Source organism: Calliphora vicina, chromosome 3, assembly GCF_958450345.1.
Source record: "Calliphora vicina chromosome 3, idCalVici1.1, whole genome shotgun sequence".
Lineage (NCBI taxonomy): Eukaryota > Metazoa > Arthropoda > Insecta > Diptera > Calliphoridae > Calliphora > Calliphora vicina.
In genome coordinates this window covers 96411256-96439064 of record NC_088782.1, presented here as the reverse complement: position 1 = coordinate 96439064, position 27809 = coordinate 96411256, and the positions used below count along the sequence as shown (strand labels likewise).

The 27809-nt window shown below is 29.7% G+C and overlaps 2 protein-coding genes across 3 annotated transcripts in view; both read left to right on the top strand.

Moving 5' to 3' along the window:
- LOC135954197 (uncharacterized) overlaps positions 1-27809 on the top strand; it is a 73908-nt gene that overhangs the window by 8511 nt on the left and 37588 nt on the right. The gene's annotated exons all lie outside the window — the stretch shown is intronic.
- On the top strand, positions 10-6986 carry LOC135954777 (angiopoietin-4-like). The gene is made up of 9 exons (XM_065505008.1): positions 10-108; positions 176-288; positions 440-538; positions 1728-1808; positions 1866-1924; positions 5635-5722; positions 5794-5910; positions 5969-6598; positions 6667-6986. Exons 1-9 carry the CDS (start codon positions 61-63, stop codon positions 6779-6781), a joined length of 1350 nt encoding a protein of 449 aa, XP_065361080.1. The 5' UTR covers positions 10-60; the 3' UTR covers positions 6782-6986.

Sequence of the window (27809 nt, the reverse complement as noted above, 5' to 3'; positions counted from 1 at the left end):
AGTCAAAGTCACTTGTGTTTTAAGCTTCACTGCAACAATATTGTGTACCGGTACTCTACGATGTATTTAAAATATTTAATGATTATTGTGTCCACCATAATGTGTGCGGTAAGAATTTTAATAAATTGTTTAAATAATATCCAATATTTCTAATGTTGATGCGATTGTTTTCCAGAGCTCTGAGATGCGTAATACCGATGAAATGCATTCAAATGTTTTTGTTCAGTTGGAAAGTGTTAAAAAAACTATTGATATATTGAAAGTGCGACTTGATGCTGTGAGTGAAAAGTGAGTTTAGTGAATTTTAAACCAATGTTTTATATTTAATTTTGTTGATTAATTTTTATGATTATGGCAATCTATACGAAAATTATTGTAAGGATTAATGTAAACATCTATGTATAAGTACTAACTATATATATATATATCTGTTTTTAAGAAATCTCTGCGACTGTTTTTCACTTATAGACAGCAAAATTGGTAATGCTAAACAATCATATGATGATATAAATACCCGTTTGGATATCTTGATAGATAAGTAAGCTAAAATAATAACACAGGTCAACAGAGAGCAAAAAAAGGCTTCACTAACCACTATATTCATAGATTTGATGCATCATGGTTACCTAACTACAAAAATGGTAAAATTTTTCAATTCTATGGATGGATTGTTTTTTTTAAAAAAACATTTTTTCTAAAATTGTGATTTTTTTAGATGTTTCTCCACATAATTTATGATAACTCAAAAAGGCTTAGTCCGATATTATTGAAGTAGAATTTAGAAAAGTTCAAAATTACATAACCTTTAGTCCAATTATATAATGCGTTTTAATCGGCTCAGTAGTTTCGGAGTTATAATTACAAATTGAAGCAAAAAAAATATTTTTGACATGAAAATATCAAATTTTTGTGTTTTAAAAAACCCATGAAAAATCGAAAACGGCAGAACTTATTCAGCTTTATTACTTGGTCGCAAAGCCGCATATAATAGCAACAAAATAAGATATTGAAGATAAAAATCGATTGATTCTTTTTGAATTTATTCACAATTAAGTGAATTCGTTCATTTTCACAAAATTTTACTTTTTTGTTTGATATACATAAAATTGAGTAGTCAATGTTCTTTTTTCGATTGATTGAATATTGAAAATATTTTCCCCATACTATGTACAATTTTTTACGTATATATTGCGTTTTAATCGGCTTAGTAGTTTCGGAGTTATAATAAAAAATTTAAGCAAAATATATATTTTTTATATAAAAATATCCAATTTTTTTGTTTTAAAAAAATCATGAAAAATCGAAAACGGCAGAAATTGTTTACATTTATTACTTTTTCGCAAAGCCACATGTAATAGGAACATTTGGCTTTGCGTTCATAAAAATCGATGGATTATTTTCGAATTTATTCACAATTAAATATACATATAACCGGATTAAAGGTTATGTAAATTTGAACATATTTAAGTTTACTTCCATAATATCGGACTAACCGTTTTTGAGTTATCATAAATTATGTGGAGAAACATTTGAAAAAATTCACAATTTTAGAAAAAAAAATTTAAAAAAAAATCTGTCCATAGAATTTAAAAATTTTACCATTTTTGTACTAGTGGAACCACAATACATCAAAATAGTGTAGTAGTTTAAAAAGCCTCCAAAATTTTTTCGATTTTGTTGCCCTGTGTAATCACTTTTACACTAAGTAAAACAATACAATATTTCAGTTCTAAAATCAAGCAGCAGGATACAGATAAGCAATTGCTTGATGATTTAAAAACTCAATTATTGGATTCTCTGACAGATAAGTATGCAAAAATAAATATTTAATCAGATTGCGTTAAAAAAAAAATATAATATTTCAGTTTCAAAGCCCAGCAGCAGAATGTAGACAGTAAAATGGAAAATTTACAATCCCAACAGAGTAAGTAAGAAATAATTTGAAATTCGTGTGTTTCATTGACTGGGAGTAAATTCATTAACTGTGATATTATAAAACATTGCAATATCATGATCTGGGTGGGTCGAGTTTCTGGAGAAACTTTAAATATTCTTAAGTTATACACCCAAAGTTATCTAATCAAAATTTTACACAGTTCCGTTGTATTCAGAAATCATACTATTGTGACGAACCATATAATTTCCATTTCCAAGCATAACTTTAACACCAACTAGTAAGAGAGCTATATTCGGCTGAGCCGAATCTTACCCAATAAGCTCCAAAGCACCAAGAAATTCAAGCACTTGAACACTTTGTTGGAATTTGACTTGAATGCAAATCTAGTTATGTTTTAAACTTTGAAAAATATTTGAAAAACTAAATATTTTTCAAACAAAAAACATATGGTTTGAATTTATGTTTCCTTTTTATTAATGGCTTGAATTACACTTGCTTTCAACTTGAGTTCCAATAAAAATGATTATTTTGTTATTATTAAATTTTAAAGAAACTAATTTTAGGGTAAAAAAAAACTCATGTTAAAAAATATTTTCCCGATATTGACCGATTGTAGGTGCGAACTACTATGGCGTTATATACGTCGCACAGTCGCGCCATTTGAGTTTTATCGTTGCAAAAATCATAACTTTTGAACCAAATGAGAGAATACAAAATATGTTTTTAATTCTAAGGATAGTTTTATTTTTAATTTTTTTTTTTCTAAAATTGCAAATTTTTGTAGATGTTTTTCCACATAATTTATGATAACTCATTAACATATTATTGAAGTAAACTTAAAAAAGTTCCAATTTACATAGCCTTTAATCTGCTTATATATTGCGTGAGTGAATTTACATAATTGTGAATAAATTCGAAAACAATCGATTTTTTTGGTCGATATCTCATTTTATTGCTATTATATGTGGATTTGTGATAAAGTAGTAAAACGAAACAATTTCTGCCATTTTCGATTTTTCATGATTTTTTTAAAACCAAAAAATTTGCTATTTTCACGTAAAAAATATATTTTTTGCTTCAATTTGTTATTATAACTCCAAAACTACTGAGCCGATAAAACGCAATATATAAACAGATTAAAGATTATGTAAATTTGAACTTTTCCAAGTTTACTCCAATAATATCGGACTAACCCTTTTTGAGTTATCATAAATTATGTGGAGAAACATCTACAAAAATTCGCAATTTTAGAAAAAAGAATTTAAAAAAAAAACTTCTCCATAGAATTTGGACCATATTTGTAATACTGGAACTACAATACATCAAAATTGTGTGGTGGTTTAAAAAGCCTCTAAAATTTTTTCGATTTTGTTGCCCTGTGTAATGAGTGTTTGAAAATGGTTATACGCCTTTCAGGTGCCTACTTATGGGTTAGCAAAGTTGAAATTTTGTGGAAAACTCATTTTTATGGGGAGTAAAATAAAATATTTTTTTAAAATTTTTGATTTGTTTAAAGGCTTTTATGATTTAAAATTATTCCAAAAAAGATTAAAACAATACATTTTTTTGGAAATTTTTGGAAGTTTTTCAAAGTTTTACCTCTAGCAACAAACGGGGCAAGGACGGCCAGCTGGAAATTTTTGCGTTAGGTAAAGGAATAATCAAATAACTTATTCTGAAAATATGGCAAATATAGAAAATGTTAGTTTTTTTCCATCAAAGTTGAGAAACATTGACAAAAAATTGATAGTTGCTAAATATCGATTTACCTGGACAAATACAAAGCAAACAGTATAATTTGTTTTATTCCTAATAAATAGATCTATCAATAGAATCAAAAATCCGTTATATAGTTTTCGATATATTGTAACTGAAAGCGGACCAAATTACCTAAAATTGTTTTTTTTTTTAACTGAAAATCAGTCAACTTTGAAGAGCTATATCTTTTAAACCAAAAGTCTGATTGAAATAAGAGTAGCATATTAGAAATCGGACAATTTACTGTAAAATATGTTAAAATATGTTATTCAATATTTTTAAGGGGCACATGAAATTTTTGATTTTAACAACTCCACTTGTTTTACGAGTCTTTAAAATATCCATCATTATAACCTACACCACCATAGTGGGGAGGGTATTATGCGTTTGTACAGATGTTTGTAACGCCCAAAAATATTAATCTAACACGCATCTTAAAGTATACCGATCGACTTAGAATCACTTTCTGAGTCGATTAAACGATGTCCGTCCGTCCGTCCGTCTTGACGGCTGGCTGGCTGGCTGTCCATGTAAACCTTGTGCGCAGAGTACAGGTCGCAATTTTGAAGATATTTCGATGAAATTTGATACATATTATTTCTTCTATTGAAACTGGCTGAAATCGGTATATTATTTCACCTAGCCCCCATACAAATGTCCTCCCGAAATTGGACTTTATCGGTCATAAATGTTTACTTTACAAATGTATCTCCACAAATTCCGCTCCAAATAAGTTTTATATACACAAAATTCATGTCACCAAATTTTGTTACGATCGGTCCATAATTAGTCATAGCTCCCATATAGACCCGCTTCCGAAAATCACTTTAACGTGCATAAATCGCTTAAAAATGTTGGTAAACACAAAAAATTCAACATAGTTAACTTTAATATACACATAAATAACACGACCTAATTTCATGGTGATCGGTCCATAATTGGTCATAGCCCTCATATAAGGCCCACTTCCGAAAATCACTAAAAAATATAAATTATTGAAATTTTAAAAGAAAAATTTTGTTTGCTCTTTTACTTAGTGTAGGGTATTATATGGTCGGGCTTGACCGACCATACTTTCTTACTTGTTAAATATCCACATTGTCTGTATTAATGCCTACGTGCAGTTTAGGTTATCTGATCAGCGGATTAGAAATGACAGACTTATTTTCAAAATAATACTGCCCCGACTGTACTATGTACCAGGATTTAACAAATTTGGTACAGATAAGGTCTGATTTTTTGTTGCTTCCACCCAATACACAAATAACACTGTGCTGTGGGTTAAACTAATTCGAGTACGCAGAATTCAGTGGTGCTAACCGTTTTTTAGGTTAGTTTGTATTTTCGAGATATACCGTTATTTCGAAAATGGAGGAGGTTGCATATATTCGCGTAACTCAAAAACGGTTTAATCTATTGTAAAAAATTAAAAAACCGAAATTCCGCAATAAAATTACCTTTAAGAAGGGCTGAACATGTTTTTAATCTTCTCAGTCGTATACATTTTTGAAAAGAAGACACAATTTCCTATACGTTAATATATGTATATTATACGTATATATATACCTTATATATATATATATACCTTATCTTTATGGATTAAAAATCAACAACAAACAGAAAAGTTACAGAATCTTGCCATTTTGTAAAAACGGCACTGCATTGCCGACTATTGCAGTACTAAACATAGAAAACAGTACACGATGTAGATTAAAAAGGTGTTAAGACTTACTTAAATGTAATTTTATTGCGGAATTTCGGTTTTTTCAGTTTATTCAAGAAACTAAACCGTTTTTGAATTACGCGAATATATGTTGTGCAATCTCCTTCATTTTCGAAATAACGGTATATCTCGAAAACACAAACTAACCTAAAAAAAAAAACGGTTAGCACCATTGAATTCAGCATACCCGAACTAGTTTAACCCACTGGGTGTTAATTTAAAATTAATTAATTTTAAAAATTAATTTCTTTACCAGAGCTTTTAGTAGAGGAAATATCTGAACTGAAAGGAAATTATTCAAACTTATTGGACGAGTTAAATGCTGTAAAATTGTCGGAAAAAAGGTATTGTATACATATTGATAACGAAATATGTATTTTTTTTAATATTTATCACATTTATTGTTTCATTGTAGTTTTAAAGAAAAGTACATCGATTTGGAAGAAAAGTATTTAGAATTAATAAGAAATACTGAAAAGGACAGAAAATCGTTTAATGATTTAAATTTACGTATGGATAACAGCACAACACAGTAAATTATTTTATTGAGAAATTTTCTTTCAGAATTTTAAGAAAATTTTGCTTTCTAGATTATCTAGCTTTCTAGCACACGATGTCTACGATAAAAAACCATTATTTGATGTACGTGTTGATCAGCTGCCAGAATTTAAAAAGCAACATTGCCAACCGGACTCTGAACCAATTGATTGCAAAGCAGCTACCAAGTGCACTCAAAAGAGTGGTTATTACAAAATCTATTTAGCCGGAAATAAAGCAAAACAAATTATGGTATTTTGTGACATGGAAATTGCTGGTGGCAATTGGATGCACATTTTAAGACGCATTGATGGTTCAGAAAATTTTACACGTCCTTGGTCGGACTACGTAAATGGATTTGGCAAAGTAGAGGGCGACTACTGGTTCGGCTTAGATAATTTAAATGCTCTTACTAAAGCCAATGGTCGACAGCTATTATATGTTCATTTAGAGTTTGTTTCAGGAGTATCTAGTTATGCTTTGTATGATAACTTTTTAGTAGGGGATGCCACTGAAATATACAGACTAAAATCTTTAGGCACCTATGATGGCACTGCTACTGACGGTATGTCATATTTGTTGGGTAAGAAATTTAGCACATTCAATTATGATAATGACGAAGAGGCAAGTGACAATTGTGCCGCTAAATACGGTGGATGGTGGTATGGTAATTGTGGATATGCGTAAGTTATTTGGTTTAAAATTGTTGTTAAACAATTAACACTCTTAATGGTTTTTACTTACATTTCAGAGAACCTACTGGTCGATATCATAAAACTGAATCGGTAACTGGTATTAGGTGGCATAAACGGGAATCAAGGGTATTTTATTATAAAATTATGTATTTTATGATACGAAGCTTTTAAATATTTAAGTTAAGTCTCAATAAAATTTGTAAATATTAATGTAATTTATGTTGAATGGAATTCATAAGATTAAAAATGTGAGTTCAAATATCAAATTAATGAACAAAATCTCTTGTATATTTCAAAGTATGCATATTTAAAAGTTGGTAACTTTTAAAAAAGTGCTAACAAAAATAAATAAATAAAAAATTGACTTTATAGTAAACTATAAGATCTGTAAAATTCATTTTCATACTTAAATATGAATATAGAAATTGAAAATACATCTTTTCTTAAAAACAAAATCAAAAATAAAATGTTCAATTCAATTTTAAAAAGAAAAATCGAAAGTAAATTCTTAAAAAAAACAAAAAGTCTTTAAATTACTATTTACTTAAGATCACGAAAATAATTTGATGAATTTAAAAATTCCAGTCATTATCATCATTATTATTATTATCATAACTTTCTCTAGATCCAATTAATTTCGGATAATTCGTTGGGACATCATATTGTTAATAATACTTTCCGCTTCCTTTTAATCCGTATCTAAAATGTTATTAAATTATATCATTAAATTAGAAATCAAAATTTAACAATAAAGTCTTACCTAATTGCTAAAACAGAATTTGCTTGTCTTTACGATGTTCATTTGACTGAACACACGTTCAACGTCCGCATTAGACCACGAAAGACTGAGAAGTTTTAAAACAAAATTGTCAATTTCCTCGAATCTCTTGTTCCCTCCGGCATCTCTATATGCTTTTACCTCTGCCGAGAAAGATACTGTGTTGTTATTATTAATCCATTTTATGTCATGTTCGATTAATAATATTTATTACAAAATTCATTCCAATTATGAATTTCTTTTTTCTGTGTACCAAATTTAAAAAAATTTAAAAATGCTAAAAAAAAGTACTAGGTGCTAGATTACTTTTTTTGGTGCTAAATGAGTTTAAAAAGTGCTAGATCTAGATCAACCTTCGATATGTAAAATTTTTAAACACGTGCAATTTTTTTGTTTCCTATCCGATTTCAAAGACTTTTTTATTTATAGCGGTCTTGAAAAAACTTGCTTGCGTGTGCTATTTATCTCTTATACTTTTCGAGTTATAGGCATGAAATTTTAAAATTTTGCCATACCTTGGTCCGCTTTTTTACAAACTTTCTTCAAGAACATATAACAATTTTATGTTTTCCTGAAAGATATCTTTACGGAGAATATTATAAATAACATGTCCTATTCTTAGAATATGTCGCCCCTACGCCCTTCATAATTTGACATATTTTGTATCAAAAATTCAAATTTGGGCCACATGTTCTAAAATCTCAAAGCTGGGATCAGAAAACAGAAAGCAGCTTTGGAAACCTTGATGTGTTCTCTATTTATCGCTAAAGTATTTTCTCAGCCCCGCTGATTTTTTTTGGGATTTTCGCTCCAATTTTTAGGAATTGCCTTTGACCTTTTGACAAGTTTTTTTACACCTTGCTATTTAGAATGACAAACACAAAAAATGTTAAAAACGTTCATTGAGTTTCGCTAATAAATAAAGATTTTATTACATATTATATATTCATTGAGTTTCTAAAACAAAAATTCATATCAACATTTTAATAGGATTGCAAGTATTATGAACAATTTGATCCACATTTATTCCGAGCTATATTGTTTTGTTTAGATAAGTTAATTTTTGGTCTTACAATATCTCAATTAGACTCAAAAATGTGCAATTTTTTAAAATTTTAAAATTTAAATATTTAAATGCCTATAACTCGAACATTAGAAGAGATAAATAGCACACGCAAGAAGACCTGGTCGAATCAATTACTTCTCACTGCATGAATTTTAATCGAAAATGGGACGGGTCGGAAAAAATGGTGAGTGGTCTCCCATACAAAGTACATAGTAGTTATTTCTAAATATTTTGTGGCTATTTTATAATTTTGCATAGTTTCGCTGAAATTGTTCGGGATTGGAATTATATACAAAGTATATAATTACTTTCGAATATCTGTAGAACTATAATTGTAAAAGTGTTTAAACTTTTAGCGAATTAATTTCTTCTTACTGCGCGGAGTTTAGCTGAATATAGATGGAATTAGATTAGAGGGCATAGCACCCAAAATAGGAGGGTTCGGAAAAGGATAATTAAATACAAAGTAATAATTGCAAGGTTCTTCAAACTTTGTCCGCATAGCTCTCTTACCATTTTAAACAGATTGGCTGAAAATGGTCGGGATTGCATTAGTGGTTGTGGCACAATGTAAATAATTAATTTTGAATATCTGGAGAACTATTTATAATTCTAAAAGAATTTAAACTCTGTATCAATCAATTTATCCATTCTACGGAGGTTAGCTAAAAACGAATTTATTCCCTGTTCCCTGTTCGAAGTTTAGCTAAGCTTGATATTTACATAAAAGGTTTAAAAATCGGTGCGATCAGAGCAGTGGAGTGGTATCTCCCATACAAAATTAGTTAGTTATTTTCGAATATCAAGTGAACTGTAATTGAGAGATTCTTATTTTCGTATTTCCATTCATATTTTTTTTTTAATTTTACTAGGTTAGGGGTAGCGAAGTGCACCGGGTTATGCTAGTCTCAATTATTAGGTAAATTGGTTGGGTTTAAGACATGCCGCAAGCCCTCTGTAGTTTTGAGATACATTTACAAGGGGAAAAATGCAATTTTTTTCACTTTTTGTAAAAATTTTGCCATTAATTTAAAAGAATAGAAATGTGTACGTAACTTTCGTTATAATGAGACATAAAAGACAAAAATTGGTTAAAAAATGTTAAAGTTATTAAAAATTCATTAGGTCATTAACGTGTCTCAGGCAACTAGAACAAGCAATGTAGGAACAAAATTAACATATTTTTATCCATATTTACTTGTATATGAGTTTTTGTCTTCGTAGGATATCGTTAACCTATTCGCAGGTATGACCAAACAAATTTAATTTATTAACGGCAGTTTCAAAAATCCATTTTAAAATTTAAAATTTCAAAATTTTTTTTGTCATCACATTGGGATTTATTGAGAATATAATAGTTTTTTCGTGCGTACAATAAATCCTTATTAAATTTTTAAGTATTTGCCATTCGGGCTTGACCGACCATATATTACACTACCCTATAATATAATTTCGTGAATGATCTATGACTAATTATGGACCGATCGCCATGAAATTAGATAGTGTAATTTATGTCTATATGACATGAATTGAATTAGTGTAACCATTAAACTCCAATTTCGGGAGAATATTTATTTAGGTGAAATAATGGACCGATTTCAAGCAGTTTCAATAGGCCGAAAAAATGTATGTAGCAAATTTTATCGCAATATCTTCAACATTGCGACTTGTACATTGTGCCAGTCATATAAACAGTTAAAACAAAAATATAAACAATGTTACAGACAGTTCAAAATATATCAACAAGTATATATGGGGTTAAAGAGGACATTTTCGCCTTTCTTGTGGTAGTAAAATTAGTTTAATCACTTTTGACCCTAAGAAGTTCCATTCCACTATAATTAAAATTTTACTAAAATATAGAGAAAAAATTTACAGCAGGTATAAACGGTACAGTGATACATCATACATCATTCTTTAAGACTATTATCCTACCAACATATCAAAAAAAAATTTCCAATTGTCGTTAATAGTTTGTGAGTAATGATAATTTACTACTGATCAAATTTAAAAAAAAAATCAAATTTTTTGTAAAATGACATAAAATATTTGTCTTTAACAGCATGCCACGCCCACAATTAACAATATTTGTATCTAATGATTTTGCTACTTTAGTTTCAATATGTTTGCTATTGAATGGCATTAACATTTTGGAAATCGGAAATGAAATTAAGTTCCGAGCCAACGTGCGACTCGTATTTACTTCGGTTATGATTGTGTATTAGGGTGGGTAAAAATTTTTGCGACAAAGGCGCATCGCTATTCTTGTTGTATTGGTCATTCTATGAAACTTTGCCGAAGAAACCATAGCTCAAAAATTAATCTCGAGCCCCGGATTTTTCAAAAATTTAATTTTATTTCCTCTAGCCAAATGTGTATAGCTGGGTTTCCACATACGCCGTAATCGGTGCCGATAACGAAAACTGAAACTGAAAAAAGTTGGTGCTCGTCACCATCTCGTTTCTGAATTGTTTTCGTTTCAGTTGTGTGCGTTGCGGCATAAAAGAGAAACGAAATTATTTTTTAAATTTGGATGTCGCACATTAAATAGAATTTCATCGTCTTTGACAAAATCTATTATTTTTTCCTCTTCCAATAAAGAAAATTAATTTTTTTATTCATTTTGATTTTCTTTAAATTTCGTTACCTTAATATAGAAACGCCCTAACTCGTTTTTTTTTCCAAAATTTAGTTTTTTGCTTATTTCGGTTGATAATCCCGTAATACACCATTAATAAAATAAAATGTGACAACATTAAATTGGATGAAGACCTTCATAAAAATCTGTGTTAAAAAAAACGCAACTACAGAACTTTAAATTTTATTAAGTTGTTTCCGACTCCTATAAAGTAAGGAAAATGTTAGTTAGGGTCTTTCTATATTAAGGTAGCGATTTGAAACAAAAAAATAATTAAAATAATTTCGTTCCTATAGCACCGAAAACAACCCACTTGAAGTTGTTTTCGTTCCGGCCCCAAATGACAGGTTTTTCGTAACTGATCGGCACCGTTTCATTCCCGATTTGTGAAACGAAATTTTTTTCGGTGCAAATGTATGGAATTTCGTTTTCGGTGCCGATTACTGTGTATGCGGAAACGTAGCATATGTGGGACTTTTATTTTTGAATGTCGTACATTTGTTTGGAATTTATAGCCATTTTTTGTGGAAAATTTACGATATTGTTGTGAATATTGACGAATATTTGACTGTCTTATAATGAAATCTGGGATGTCGAAATTCATTTTTGATCTATGGTTTATTTGGCAAAGTTTCTTGGAATAACTCATAGAATTAGAATTGCGATGCGCCTTTGTACATTTTATCGGCCCCCTACTTTTTAATTATACGATGTCACGTTATACGATGGAAACATTACATTTGCAAGAATTACAAACAAATTTGGTATAAAAAATATCGGTTTCACGACTTTAACACTACATAACTTTATTATTATATAGTACATTTATCGTAACTAGCATAACCCGGTGCACTTCGATACACCTAACCTAGTAAAATTAAAAAAAAAAATATGAATGGAAATACGAAAATAAGAATCACTCAATTACAGTTCACTTGATATTCGAAAATAACTAACTAATTTTGTATGGGAGATACCACTCCACTGCTCTGATCGCACCGATTTTTAAACCTTTTATGTAAATATCAAGCTTAGCTAAACTTCGAACAGGGAATAAATTCGTTTTTAGCTAACCTCCGTAGAATGGATAAATTGATTGATACAGAGTTTAAATTCTTTTAGAATTATAGTTCTCCAGATATTCAAAATTAATTATTTAATTTGTGCCACAACCACTAATGCAATCCCGACCATTTTCAGCCAATCTGTGTAAAATCGTAAGAGAGCTATGCGGACAAAGTTTGAAGAACCTTGCAATTATTACTTTGTATTTAATTATCCTTTTCCGACCCCTCCTATTTTGGGTGCTATGCCCTCTAATCTAATTCCTAAACTCCGCGCAGTAATAAGAAATTAATTCGCTAAAAGTTTAAACACTTTTACAATTATAGTTCTACAGATATTCGAAAGTAATTATATACTTTGTATATAATTCCAATCCCGAACAATTTCAGCGAAACTATGCAAAATTATAAAATAGCCTTTTAGACTAAGTTTGAAGAATCATGCAATTATAGTTCACAAAATATTTAGAAATAACTACTATGTACTTTGTATGGGAGACCACTCACCATTTTTTCCGACCCGTCCCATTTTCGATTAAAATTCATGCAGTGAGAAGTAATTGATTCGTATAAAGTTTGAAAACCGTCACAATTAAATATAGTTCTGCACATATTATAAAATAACTATTTACTTGTATGTGCAATTACATATTTAACCCCATATGCATAAACAGTTTTTAAATTTGTCAAAGGTTTATAAAACAAATTTTGAATGGAAATTTTGTTTTATAAACCTTTGATAGTTAGAAAATACAAAAAACACCTTCAAAATATATTTTTTAAGGCGACTTTAAATTACTAAGGTCTTCTTCTTTGTTTTCTATAACAACTCTCACTTAAAACAGAGCGAAATCAATCAACTGTTAAATTGTTTCTCTTATTTATTTACAACAACAAATTGGACAAACATGCATTGCTTTGTTTACTTTTTAGCTTAAGGTTCACATGTACACGTTTTTGCATATGTGTTAGTAACTTCTTTAAACGCTTATAACTCCTAAAAAACTGAACCGATTTCAATAAAATATATATTCTGCACTTCTGTGAATAAATCCCTTTAAAATGGTATATATCTTGCCGAAATTTAATGTATAATGTGAGCGTAAAAGGGGTCTAAAGAAATCAACTTGCCTATTAATATTATGACTAGTATATCCCGGTGCACTTCGCTACCCCTATCCTAGTAAAATTAAACTATGTACAATGGTATGATAATAACACATGCAAAATATTGAGAATCTCTCAATTACTGTTTATTTGATATTCAAACATTAATTAATTTGGTATGGGAGACACTACTTCACTGTTCTGATCCCACCCATTTTTATGTATTTTATGTAAAAAAATAACTCATATTCACTTTAACTTTACTTTATATGGGAGGCGTCATTCCAACTAAGCCGATCATGTTTAGCTAAACTTTGTAAAATGATCAAGAATAAATTCGTTTTTAATATGGTAATAAATTGATTGATATACATTTTAAATACTTTTAGAATTATAGTTCTCCAGATATTCGAAATTAATTATTTACTTTGAATGAGAGGTGCCACCACTAATGCAATCCCGACCACTTTCAGTCAATCTCTGTAAAATGGTAATAGAGCTATGCGGACAAAGTTTGAAGAATCATGTAATTATAACTTTGTATGGGAGGTGACTCACATCCTTTTCCGACCCTCCAATTTTGGTTCCCCAGATATTCGAAATTAATATTTACATTGTATGGGAGGTGCTACGTCCTCTAATCTAATTTCGCCTCTTTTCAGCTAACTCCGCACAGTAATAACAAATTAATTCGTAAAAAGCTTAAACACTTTTATAATTGTAATAGTTCTCCAGATATTCGAAATTAAATATTTACTTTGTATAGGGTGTGCCACGCCCACTATTCCAATCCCGAAAATTTTAAGCGAATCTATGCAAAATGATAAAAGAGCCATATAGACAAAGTTTGAAAAATCTTGAAATTATAGTTCACAAAATATTTAAAAATAACTATTTACTTTGTATGGGAGGTTACTCGCCACCTGTTCCGATCCATCTCATTTTTGGTTAAACTTCATGTAGTGATAATAAATTGATTCGTATAAAGTTTAAAGCCCTTCGCAATTATAGTTCTGCAGATATTATAAAATAACTATTTACTCACAATTACATATTGAGAAAATAAAAAAAACCTTCAAAATATTTCTTTCAAGCGACTTTAAATTACATAATAAAATCTTCTTCTTCATTGTTTTCTATAACAACTCTCACTTAAAACAGAGCGAAATCAACTGTTTAATTGTTTCTCTTATTTATTTACAACAACAACACGCATTGCTTTGTTTACTTTTTAGCTTAAGGTTCACATGTACCCGTTTTTGTATATGTGTTAGTAACATCTTAAAACGCTTATAACTCCTAAAAAACTGAACCGATTTCAATAAAATATATATTCTGCACTTCTGTGAATAAATCCCTTTAAAATGGTATATTTCTTTCCTAAATTGAATGTATAATGTGAGCGTAAAAGGGGTCTAAAGAAATCCACTTGCCTATTAATATTATGATGATGATGATTCATATGATTGTTTTAGTTGAACTAAACAACATTTTAGAAAACATGGTTTTAAATTATTGAAGTACGCAGTCATAGTATTGTAAAGAATGTCAAATTTTTATTTCGTCTCAACCTACATAACCAACATATCATACAAGCAATTAAAAATAAGATTAATTAAGAAAAGTACGATTTTAAAGAATATTGGTCTAAAGCAGAGCCCGGCAACACATGCGATTGGTCAGAGCGAAAAATAAGAAAAGAGAAAAATTTATACTCTCATATTCACTACAACACAGACATGGAAATTTTAATTTTGAAATGGTGGTATTTTAATTAATAATAATATTTTTAAATTTAAAATTTGTAAATTTCTGTCAGACTTCTTTACTTATATTGGTTTAAGAAAGCATTTTAGATTAAAATATGTTTATTTAGCAAAAGTTTATAATTATAAAAACGTACACCATACGTTGATGTTAAAAAATATAAAGTTTTCCATCCTTCGCATTAGTAATCTTCATGTATAAAAGCAAGAAACATGCGACAACACAACCTTCTCCAATGAACGCTCAAACGAGTCTGAATGAGTTTTTAATACTTGTGAGTACGTTTTTGTAAGGAAAATGTTAGTTAGGGTCTTTCTATATTAAGGTAGCGATTTGAAACAAAAAAATAATTAAAATAATTTCGTTCCTATAGCACAGAAAACAACCCACTTGAAGTTGTTTTCGTTCCGGCCCCAAATGACAGGTTTTTCGTTACTGATCGGTGCATTAGTAATCTTCATGTACAAAAGCAAGAAACATGCGACAACACAACCTTCTCCAATGAACGCTCAAACGAGACTGAATGAGTTTTTAATACTTGTGAGTACGTTTTTGTAAATTTAGTAACGGCCGAAAAGCACGCGTGCATAGGTAATGCCTAGCTCTGGTCTAAAGCCTTCAATATGTCCTGGAATATAAAATCGCAATAAACTTGGCCAAAAAATGTTTAAATTATACTTCTACACAGCCGATAATAATACTGTGCTAGCTGAAAAATCTGCCAAGCGGGGCAGTGGGTTAAACTAATTCAGGTACGCTGAATTCAGTGGTGGTAACGGTTTTTTTAGGTTAGTTTATAGATATACCGTTATATCGAAAATGGAGGAGGTTGCACAACATATATTCGCGTAACTCAAAAACGGTTTAGTGTATTGAATAAACTGGAAAAACCGAAATTTTGCAATAATATTACCTTTTAAGTAATGCTTAACATGTTTTTAATCTGGGTGCCTCGCTTGACAGAAAAAAAGTGTCAATTTAGTGCACAGTGTAATTATTAGTTTTTATTAAACTAATATGTTATTAGCAGGGAAACCAAATATGCAAATGCATGTTTTTTCTGGTGAGTCAAATGAGCACATGGATAAGATATTTACACGTTTCAGAACTATTTAAGAATTTTGGCATCGATTTGTTAGTGCATATTTTTGCATATTTTACCCTTAAATTCATATTATGGATATATTTGTTTTAAGAGCATATTTATGTCATATTTTTGCGTTTTTAGAGCATATTTTACTGTTTAATAGCATATTTTGACTTTATCAAAAACAAATTTTGTCTTACTTATTTTTCGCTGTTCTGTTACAGGTTTTTACTTCCTTTGTTTGAAATTCAAAATTGAAAAATAGATGGCTTTTTTTAATATAAAATAAGCACTATTTTAATAATAGCGCCATCTAAATATAAAATTTTAGTTCTAATTCAAACTTAATCGTTCTAAGTGTTAAAAAAATATTGTCTTTTAAATTTGCTCCTAACATCGTTGATGTCGAAAGAACATTTTCTATGTATAAAAATGTTTTCAGATCCAATAGACAACGATTATTATTTGAAAATTTAAGTCAATATTTTGTAATTTATTGCAATAATAACCTTAATTGAAGAAGTGACTTTATATTTATATAAAATATCATCAAAAAATACCTCTCGAATCCTTTTCATAACTTATTGTTTATATGTTGTATTTATTTTTTGTTATACTTGTTTTAGTTCATGTTATTTTTGTTTATTTTATGTTACTTTACCTTTTTAGAAATGAATTGTATTGATTTTTTTTTAAATAAAAGTATATTTTTTGGTTAAAAATTATGTAAAAGTTTGGTTTTTTAAGAGCATATTTTTTAAACTTTAAGAGCATATTTTAAAGTTTTTACTGCATATTTAAAGCGCTTAAAACGCTTTTTTTAGAGCATATTTCCGCTTTCTCTGGTTATTAGTTTTTACTGAGAAAGAAAATAAATTTGTCTCAATAAGAAAAGTAACGTATGAGTAATACCTCAATGAATACACTACTTGAGTATACTTGTTAGAATGTATCCATATTATTCATACGCCTGCATGTACAAAGCGATAATTACTTATACCCACCATCAAAAAGATGGTTTTCTCATTCCTTTTCGAACGTATCGAAATATTGATAGTAGAATAAAAAAAGTATATATATTCTGGGTCCATATAAACTTATAAGACGATGTAGCTTTGCCCGTCCGTCTGTCTGTTGTTGGCACGAAAAGGCCTCAGGGCAAGGACGTAAGGGTATGAAATATTTCACAAATATTATTTGTTTATCAGAAGTGTTTAGTATTAAATTGGTCAAGTAGAACCAGAATTATGGACCAAAATCAAAAGGCCCAAGGTCAATTTGTTGGTAATGTACGCTGGAATTATTGATATATTAAAAAAATCTATTTTAACTTAGGAAGCTCTTATCACTCAATTGATATATCAAACCAAAATCACCATATACCCATGATAACCCTCCCACCAACGGTTTAACACAACAACTAGAAATAGTTAGTGTGTGTTTTAAAACGTATTAAAATTTGGCTTTTGGTTTTAGTCATATTTTAGTGAATATATAGTTTTGTTTTGACTGAAACTCTTGTTGACTGGCTGGTGGGTTGACCAAATTGATGGTTTGTAGGTTTTGCTGGCAAATATTCATACATAGAGACACTCATGCAAACCAAACAATGTTCATGTGCACTTTGCGGATAATTTATAGTAAATATGTTTAAAAATATTTTGCAAGGGAATTGACATTTTTTTCCCATTCGTTCCATTATATTGCAGTTTTCTATATACATACATAATACAATTGTACATACTAGGTACTACAATACATATGTGTGTATATTATTAAAAAAAATATACATGAATTTGCAATAAATATTTTATTATGATACATATTTATATGTAAAACATTGTACGAGGTTAGATTAAATACTTGAAAACCAAAGTTTATTTTTATGAGTCTGCTAACAATAATCCGATGTTTTACAAGCGGAATGACAGAATAAATATTCCAAATATTTTTGGGGGAGAGTAATATATTTTCCGGATGTGGGCCTTATATGGGAGCTATGACCTATTAATGGGCAATTCCATGTAAATGACAAACACGACTGAAAAACCAAAAACTCTTGAAAATTTTTTTCAAGATGATTTAAATAGGAGAAAGCTTATTACAATATTTTAATGACAAAGATAATAGTTTAAACTGACTATATTTAATTATACCCTTCACCTTCGTGAGAAGGGTATATATAAGTTTGTCATTCCGTTTGTAATTTATACATTTTTCAATTCCGATCCTATAAAGTATATATATTCTGGATCCTTATAGGTAGCGGAGTCGATTAAGCCATGTCCGTCTGTCTGTCCGTTGAAATCTGAAGACCACAGATACCTTCGGGATCCAAATCTTCAATAATTCTGTCAGACATGATTTCGAGAAGTTTCATATTTAAAATCAGCAAAATCGGTCCACAAATGGCTGAGTAATGAGGAAAAAACCAAGACAATCTCAATTTTTGACCTATATCTGGATTACTAAGTCATTAATATAGACAATATGGATATCTAATGATATCCTTTGCAACGACGTATAGGAGATCATAGTAAGTTGGACCTGAAATGGGTCAAAATCGGAAAAAATATTTTTTAAACGATTTTTTTTTTTAAACAAAAAAAATTAAAAACCAAACATTTTGTTTTTAAGTTTTAAACAAAAAAATTAAAATGACAATTGGAAAAATTTTTTTTTTCCAAAAAATGAAAAAAACAACTTTGGAAAAAAAAATAAATTTTGTTGACCTAAAAATATTTAAAATTTGTATTTTGAAGTATAATTTGGTGAAGGGTGTATAAGATTCGGCACAGCCGAATATAGCTCTCTTAATGGTTTTTTAATTTAATTTGTATATTTTAAGCTAAGATTGCGGCGAAAACAAAGCTCCCAATTAGCATGTAAGTAAGGAGATCGAAAAAATCTTAACATACGTTTTTCCTTACAACTTTTAACCCAAGTATTATATGATTTATTTTTATCATGATACCTTTGAAATGTAAGTTATTATGTATAATGGCAATTGTGTTGACTTCTTGTTAATCTAATCGTTAATGAGTAACGAGAAAAAATATTTTTTTTACCAAACAGTCAAAGATCTGACCTCACACTGATTCCAATGTTATTAAACAGTATCGAGAGAACTTGTCCGTTGATAAAAAGCAATTCCAAATGAGCTCCCAACAAATTCGGTAGCTCAGTACTCAGTTCTAGCTCAGACTATTTGGTACGAAATGTTAAAGGCAATGCTGGTTTAAAAACATACAAGACTCAAAAAGGTCCTGACACTAACTCTGCTAAAAATTTAGAGGCCAAAGACATAGCACCGAAATTTAAGTCAGATTTTGCTGCATAATGGATGACGAAACGTATGTTCTGGAAAATTTTTCGCAGCTTCCGGCTCAAGGGCTCTATAAATACTGAAATTTACTTCAAGGAATGTTTATAAAAGAGGATGCTTCTATTTATAAGACTTGTTAATGTGTCCACTTATTTTTGTCCTGATTTGGCATCCTGATACTATGGTAAGCATATGACTTGAGTTGTACAATAACAATAATGTGGTATTTGCAAATCCTCCAAACTGTCTGGAGCTAAGGCCTGTGGAGATATATTGGGCTCTTGTTAAAAGAGAATTGAAGAGCACAAAAACTTGGCCAAAAGTGTGGTAGATTTTAAAAGGAAATAGGCTACCTGTTCGAACAAAGTGACAAAGTTTCCGGAAAAAGTTCATAAATACATCACTATTGATTAGAACTATAAAAATAATATTTTTTGTAAGTTGTAATAACACAGTTCAAGAAAATCGAAACAATTTTGGAAGCTTTTTACATCACTACACAATTTTGATGTATTGTGGTTCCAGTAGTATAAAGAATTTTTGTGTTTTAAAAAACTCATGAAAAATCGAAAACGGTAGAACTTGTTCAGTTTTATTACTTTATTGAAAAGCCGCATATAATAGCAACAAAATGAGATATTGGAGATAAAAATCGATTGATTATTTTCGAATTTATTCACAATTAAGTGAATTCGCTCATTTTCACAAAATTTAACTTTTTTGTTTGATATAAAATTATAAAATTGAGTAGTCAATGTTCTTCTTTCGATTGATTGAATGTTGATATTGCGTTTTAATCGGCTCAGTAGTTTCGGAGTTATAATAACAAATTGTAACAAAAAATTAATTTTTTATGTAAAAATATTAAATTTTTTTGTTTTAAAAAAATCATGAAAAATTAAAAACGGCAGAAATTGTTTCGATTTATTGCTTTATCGCAAAGCCACATATAATAGGAGCAAAATGAGATATCGATCATAAAAATCGATGTTTTTTGCATACATATAACTGATCTGAGTAAAAGTTTGGTTCTATATCGAAATTTATAAGACATTTACATATGTAGGTTAATGTGTTTTTCGGAAGTGATCCTTATATGGAAACTAAGAGCTGATCTTTATTAAATTAGGTACGGCCATTTCTCAGCACATGAGGATTATTGAAGTCGAATTTCAAACTGATTACGATATTTACAAGAGATTTATGCGGATTTCCAGAAGTGGATCAAATATGTCGAAAAATAAGTTTGTTTTTTGCATTTTGGTTCAAAATTGGTATTTATGTAGGTTTTTCTGTTTTTCGTAAGTGATCCTTATATGGGAGCTACGACCAATTATGGCCCGATGTTTATAACATTTAGTCTGGCTGTTTTTTATATTGAAATCCATATCGCGCCTTCAACAGACAGATAGACATATGTCGGACATAGCTAGATTGTCTTTTTGGTTGAAATAACAAAATCAATAAAAACAAGTAAGAGTGCTATATTCGGCTGTGCCGAATCTTATATACCCTTCACCAAATTATACTTCAAATTTTAAATATTTTTATGTAAACAAAATTTAATTTTTTTCCAGTTGTTTTTTTAATTTTTTGGAAAAAACATTTTTTCGATTGTTATTTTAATTTTTTTTTTTAAATTTAAAATTTTTTAAATTTTAAAATTTAAAATTTTTTTTTTGTGAAAAAAAATCGGTTTAAAAAATGTTTACCCATTGTAGGTCCATCTTACTATGGTCTTATATACGTCTTTGCAAATGTCTTTGAAATATCTATCATTAGATATCCATATTGTCTATATTAATGTCTTAGTAATCCAGATATAGGTCAAAAATAGGTCAAAAATCGAGGATGTCTTGGGTTTTTCCTCATATCTCAGCCATTTATGGACCGATTTTGCTGATTTAAAATAGCAAAATTCTCGAAAGCATGTCTGACAGAATTATTGAAGATTTGGATCCCGAAGATATCTGGGGTCTTCAGAAAATTGATTTCAACAGACAGACGGACATGGCTTAATCGACTCCGCTATCTATAAGGATCCAGAATATATATACTTTATAGGGTCGGAAATGAAAAATGTAGAAATTACAAACGGAATGACAAACTTATATATACCCTTCTCACGAAGGTGAAGGATATAAAAATGGAGTTATTTTTGGTGGTGGAGATACAAATATTATGGAATCAATTTTATAACCAATTTCATGGAATTTTCATCGACCATTGATTTTCAATATAGTATAAGTGAAATTTGAGAATTTAATATTATCTTTAACAAACAATCAGTTGCAGGTCCATTGCGCAACAAAAATAAATCTAATATTTCCACAGTTAAAATTAATTTTTTATCAACTTTATCCAAAATTATTTCAGTACATTTAGACTACCCTCGTATGTACATTAGAGTGACAATCAGTTGTATGGAAAAATAATTTTGTTAAAATTTTGAAGAGTGCCGGGTGGAATATTGTTACACTAGGCCTAAATGTTAAGTGCTGAAAATTTGAGCCAAATCGGGCAACGATTTCTGGACGCGCATCGAGGTCAAAGTTCAGATATATGCAAAATTTTACTGTTAATATGGAATAAATAGGTGAAACTCGTTAACTTTCTGCATTTTTTTCTAGAAATGTGTAGATTTATTTATATTAATGAATATTACATTAAAAAAAAATTTTGGAAATTAACCCTGTATCTCCTTTGGTTCAAAATGACCCAAAAACTGTATTATCGCCAAAATTAGAGAAAAATGCAAATTTTTCAGTTTTTGAAAAAATTTTGCTACTAAATAAATACTTTTGCAATTGAATGCAAAAGAATCGAAATATGTACGTAATTATCGTTGCAATGAGTTATAAATGACAAAATTTGATTAAAAAATTTTAAAGTTATTACAAATTCGCCAGACCATTAACGTGTTTCAGGCCACTTGAACAAAAAATTTAGGAAAAAAATTAAGATATTTCGAGAAAAATTAAAATAAAAGCTCATTTTTACTTAAAATATGTCCATATTTACTTGTATATGAGTTTTTGTCTTCGTAGGATACCGTTAACCTATTCGCAGGTATGGCCAAAAAAAATAATTTTTTTTAACGGCTGTTTCAAAACTCCATTTTCAAATTATTAAAAATTTTGTTAAACAAATTTCAGATTTTTTCGATCATCACATTGGGGTTTATTGAGATCAAAATAGGGAATAAAAATATGAAAAAATTATGTCAATACCTCTTACAGTTTTTCCGTACCTGCGATTTAAATTTTACGTTTTTCAAGAAAAACTATTATTTTGTCCATATTTAGGCGAATGAGTCCAATTTCCTTACTGTTATAAACTTTATGTAAAACCTATTCATAATATTATAGTCCTTGTAATTTTAAATATGTTCTGAAAGTTTTACTACAATCGGAAAACGATAACCTTTGAATCGTGAAGGTCAAAGGTCAAATTTTTCAATATTTGGAATTTCTAATGAAGAGATAGCGAAATGTTTTATATTTTTGGGCCGATTTCCATGAAACTTGAGGAAAATATATATTGATGTCTAGCATTTACAACAACTGTGCAAAAATGGATTTTAACCTTTAAGAGGACTTGGGGTCAAAATGGTTGTGTTTTTCGTGATTTTAAAAGTTGAGGGTAATTTGGACCCCAAGTGCTGCTAAGGGTTAATTTCCATTTTTGTGCTGTTATTTTAAATTCTGGATTTTATGTTATATTTTCCTTAAGTTGCATTAAAATCGGCCCAAAAATATATAACATTTCGCTATCTCTTCACTAGAAATTCCAAATATTGAAAAATTTGACCTTTGACCTTCACGATTCAAAGGTTATCGTTTGCCGATTGTAGTAAAACTTTCAGAACATATTTCAAATTACAAGGACTATAATATTATGAATAGGTTTTACATAAAGTTTATAACAGTAAGGAAATTGGACTCATTCGCCTAAATATGGACAAAAAAATAGTTTTTCTTGAAAAACGCAAAATTTAATTCGCAGGTACGGAAAAACTGTAAGAGGTATTGACATAATTTTTTCATATTTTTATTCCCTATTTTGATCTCAATAAACCCCGATGTGATGATCGAAAAACTCTGAAATTTGTTTAACAAAATTTTTAAAAATTTGAAAATGGAGTTTTGAAACAGCCGTTAAAAAAAAATATTTTTTTTTGCCATACCTGCGAATAGGTTAACGGTATCCTACGAAGACAAAAACTCATATACAAGTAAATATGGACATATTTTAAGTAAAAATGAGCTTTTATTTTAATTTTTCTCGAAATATCTTAATTTTTTTCCTAAATTTTTTGTTCAAGTGGCCTGAAACACGTTAATGGTCTGGCGAATTTGTAATAACTTTAAACATTTTTAATCAAATTTTGTCATTTATAACTCATTACAACGATAATTACGTACATATTTCGATTCTTTTGCATTCAATTGCAAAAGTATTTATTTAGTAGCAAAATTTTTTCAAAAACTGAAAAATTTGCATTTTTCTCTAATTTTGGCGATAATACAGTTTTTGGGTCATTTTGAACCAAAGGAGATACAGGGTTAATTTCCAAAATTTTTTTTTAATGTAATATTCATTAATATAAATAAATCTACACATTTCTAGAAAAAAATGCAGAAAGTTAACGAGTTTCACCTATTTATTCCATATTAACAGTAAAATTTTGCATATATCTGAACTTTGACCTCGATGCGCGTCCAGAAATCGTTGCCCGATTTGGCTCAAATTTTCAGCACTTAACATTTAGGCCTAGTGTCACAATATTCCACCCGGCACTCTTTGAAATCTAAAAAAAAAAATCGGCTGTCACTCTAATGTACATACATACATATGTATGTATGTAATACATATATAAACAAAATGTGCATAATCTCAATATAATTTTTGCTTTGTTCTAAAGGTCAAGGAATTATAGCAAATATGCAAATATTTCAAAAATATTCCAACCAACGATACCAATGAAAACACTAAAACAAAAATCGGATTATAGTAGATTAGATATTAAGAGAATAAAAATAAAACAATGGATAATAAAAGGATTTCAAATCTTTAACATTCACATCTGTACACATAAAATGTTTGTGTGTATTTGGTGTTTGAAAATGAAATGCTTTAATAACCATAATAATTTTTAAAACTCATGATTTTAGATTAACAAAGAAATCATATTTTTTGTTGTTCCCTCAATTGCATTGGAGTCTTAGACTATTTAATGTTCTATTATTAAGTTCAATTTGATTTATAGTTCTTTGCATCTTTGGAATTCCATAAATGAAATAAATCATAATTCAGCAAAGACAAGAAATTTTCATCTTTAGACACATATGTAAAATATTGCCAACACATCCTTGTTAAAAAGTATTTGTGAAAAAAAAACTTCATAAAAGCATTCTCATGAATATGTTTCGAAAACAAAGAAAACGATATAATAGAGTTTTCAAGGTATGTGGTCTTTATAAAGTTGTCAATTTGAAAGAAAAAAAAATTAGTAGAATAGTTGTATCCCAGTAACAATTTCAGTTGTTAACTAACTGAGGAATGAAAAAGTGTACAAATTTTAAAAACTATTTTTAAACTTTGTACCCCTAATTTTAGCTATGACCTTTTTGTCTCTTTCTGGTAACATATGGATTCCGTGCCAAAAGAACTGCTAATCAAGTAAATTTTGGATACTCTGTTCTGAAGTGAAGCTTCCCAGAGAGAGCGTTCTGTATCGAACGAAACAAATAGTAGTTGGAAGGGGCGGGTGAGGCAAAACGTCGCAACCACTTCAGTCATTGAAGTCATAATGGAATATTACGATTTCATGTCTGGCGTTTTTCGTCCTAATGGGGATCATTTATGCCAAATTTTAATACGTGTTGTACTTGCTGTTGGAATGCACAGAATGGAATGCACGGAAATTTAAATGAAAACATATACCTTGAACCACCTGAAGGCGTTGAATTAAGAGAGAGAATGGTGCTTAAGCTGAACAAATCATTCAGCCTTATCATGTAAGGCGTAGTCGTTTCACGACAACGACAGTTTCGTACTATATTAAAGAAATTATTCAACCTGTTTCATTAATCTAGTACGAAACTGTCGTTGTTGTAAAACGACTACGCCTTACATGATAAGGCTGACTATATGATCTTAAACCGTCCCTACGTTGTTGGAACAGCAAGTTTAATGAGTTTTTACTGACGCTTGGATTTCGAAGATCAAATAGCTATTACAGTCTATATAAAAAATATCATAAAGATATGGTTCTGATCGTCGTTTTAAATGTGGAAATCTAGTAAAATCTATTCAGAAACTTACAAGTGATTTATCTACCAAATTTTAAATGAGTCACTTTAAACTATTTTCTTGGAATTCAAATTGAATATGATGAAAGAAAAATAAAATTATCGCAAGCATCAAGTATTGAAAAGGTCTTAACGAAATTTTGGAATGGCTGATTGCAATTCAGTAAAAACGCCAATGGAAAAAGGACTTTAAATGTCACCGGAAAATAAAATAAATGAACCCTATTGTGAGTTACTGGTTTTTTCTCCAAACAATGCTATTCCCATTCTGGGATTTGCCTATGCTGATTGGGCAAATGATATTAAAGACCGAAAATCGGTTAGTGAATATGTCTTCAAAGTTTATGGTTGTTGTGTTTCATGCTCCACATAGAAACAACAAACAGTGGCCACTTCGTGAAGCGAAGCGGAGTATATAGCATGGCGCTCGCCGCTATATCCAACATTCATCGACTTCGAAAAGGTGTTCGACACGTTACATCACTCTGCAATCTGGAGCGCGCTTCGGTATAAGGGAATACCAGAAAGACTCATAAGAATTATCCTGGCATTGTACGATAATGGTAAACGTCGCATTTACCACGAAGACGTAATCGCCTATCCAAATTAAGTCAACGTAGGCGTACGTCCCCACTGATATTCAACGAATTCGTCGATAGTATCTTGGCCAAAGTAACCTTAGCCTAAACGGTCGACTGGAAGACTTGGATTATGCAGACGACATTTGCTTTCTTTCATATAGAAACCTACACACGTTGGGTTCAATGGCTATTAATTGAAATTTAAAAATAAAGTTTTTATAATAAATTTTGGTATAGGGTAAAAGTAGATACAATTCTACATCACTAGCTGTAAAAATAAATCAACTAAGTTGTTTACTTTCTTTTCAGTGAGCGGTCAAAGTTAGCAAATTGCTGTTTTTAAAAAAAGTGAAAAAATTGGAAAGTTAGTAATATTAAAAAACACAAGTGTGTTTTATTCGACTGTATCAATTCATACATATTGCTCCTAGTAATTCGTTATTTTAATGTATCTATCGGAAAATAAGTATAAATATTACCTGTTTATTATTTACGCGAAAGGACGCTTTTATTTTAATAATATTATTAAATAAAAAAATCAAAACAACAACTAAAAGACAAATAAGTAAAGAAAATTCTTTATATTTGTTTGAACCTTTTTTGTGCATTGACTATTAAATAAAGATCAAGAGTGTTAGCGAAAGTAATTACAAATACTCTTTAATGAGTCTCTTTAACGAAAACAGTGAGCGAAGGCTAAGTGTAAACGGCAGAAATGCATACGTTACAGTTAATGTAGATGAAAAATATAAACAAAACAAATAGAAGAATAGATGATAACTTGTTTTTAACCGCCAAGCCTGTTAACCGTGCTCGTTCTTGTTCCCCCGCATTGTCAACAACTAATGATTGTCAAACAAAAGAAAACCCAACAGCTGTTAATCTGGACTTACCAAAAAATACAAATACTTTATTTACACCTGAAAGTATGCTAGCAATATCAGCTTTAGAAACGAAATCCACCACACCGACAACAATTAAAATTAACCCATTAAGCGGCGCTATACCCAAGATTAGTCAACCATTAAATAAAGATAATAAATCCCAAATACAGGTTGGAATGGACCGGTATGTTACAATATTTAAACGGGCACGAAGTCCCAAGTCTTCGAAAGCGGCACCCTTGGCTAAATTATATAAGGATAGTGAACCTGCTAGACTAAACAATGAAAATCGTTTTTCTATTCTGGAATGTGAAACAGATGAACCAGTAAATAAAATTACCTCTACAAAACCACCCCCTATTTACTTGAGAGAAAATAATCCAAATTCACTGGTTCAGAGCCTGATCTCATTAATAGGAGAGAACTCTTTATACATTATCCCAATCAAGAAAGGCACGATTCATGAAACTAAAATACAGGTCAATAGTGAAAACGATTATAGAAAGGTTGTAACATATTTTGAAACTCAAAAGAAAAGTTTTTACACTTATCAGCTGAAAGGAAGCAAGGGTCTACAAGTTGTAATAA

What these genes read in the sequence shown, in the direction of transcription:
- LOC135954777 (XM_065505008.1), top strand. Translation starts at nt 61, where the DNA reads ATGTATTTAAAATATTTAATGATTATTGTGTCCACCATAATGTGTGCG. An exon ending in TTGGATTCTCTGACAGATAA is followed by an intron (nt 1,809 to 1,865) that starts GTATGCAAAAAT and finishes ATAATATTTCAG; the next exon opens with TTTCAAAGCCCAGCAGCAGA. An exon ending in ATGGATAACAGCACAACACA is followed by an intron (nt 5,911 to 5,968) that starts GTAAATTATTTT and finishes TTTGCTTTCTAG; the next exon opens with ATTATCTAGCTTTCTAGCAC.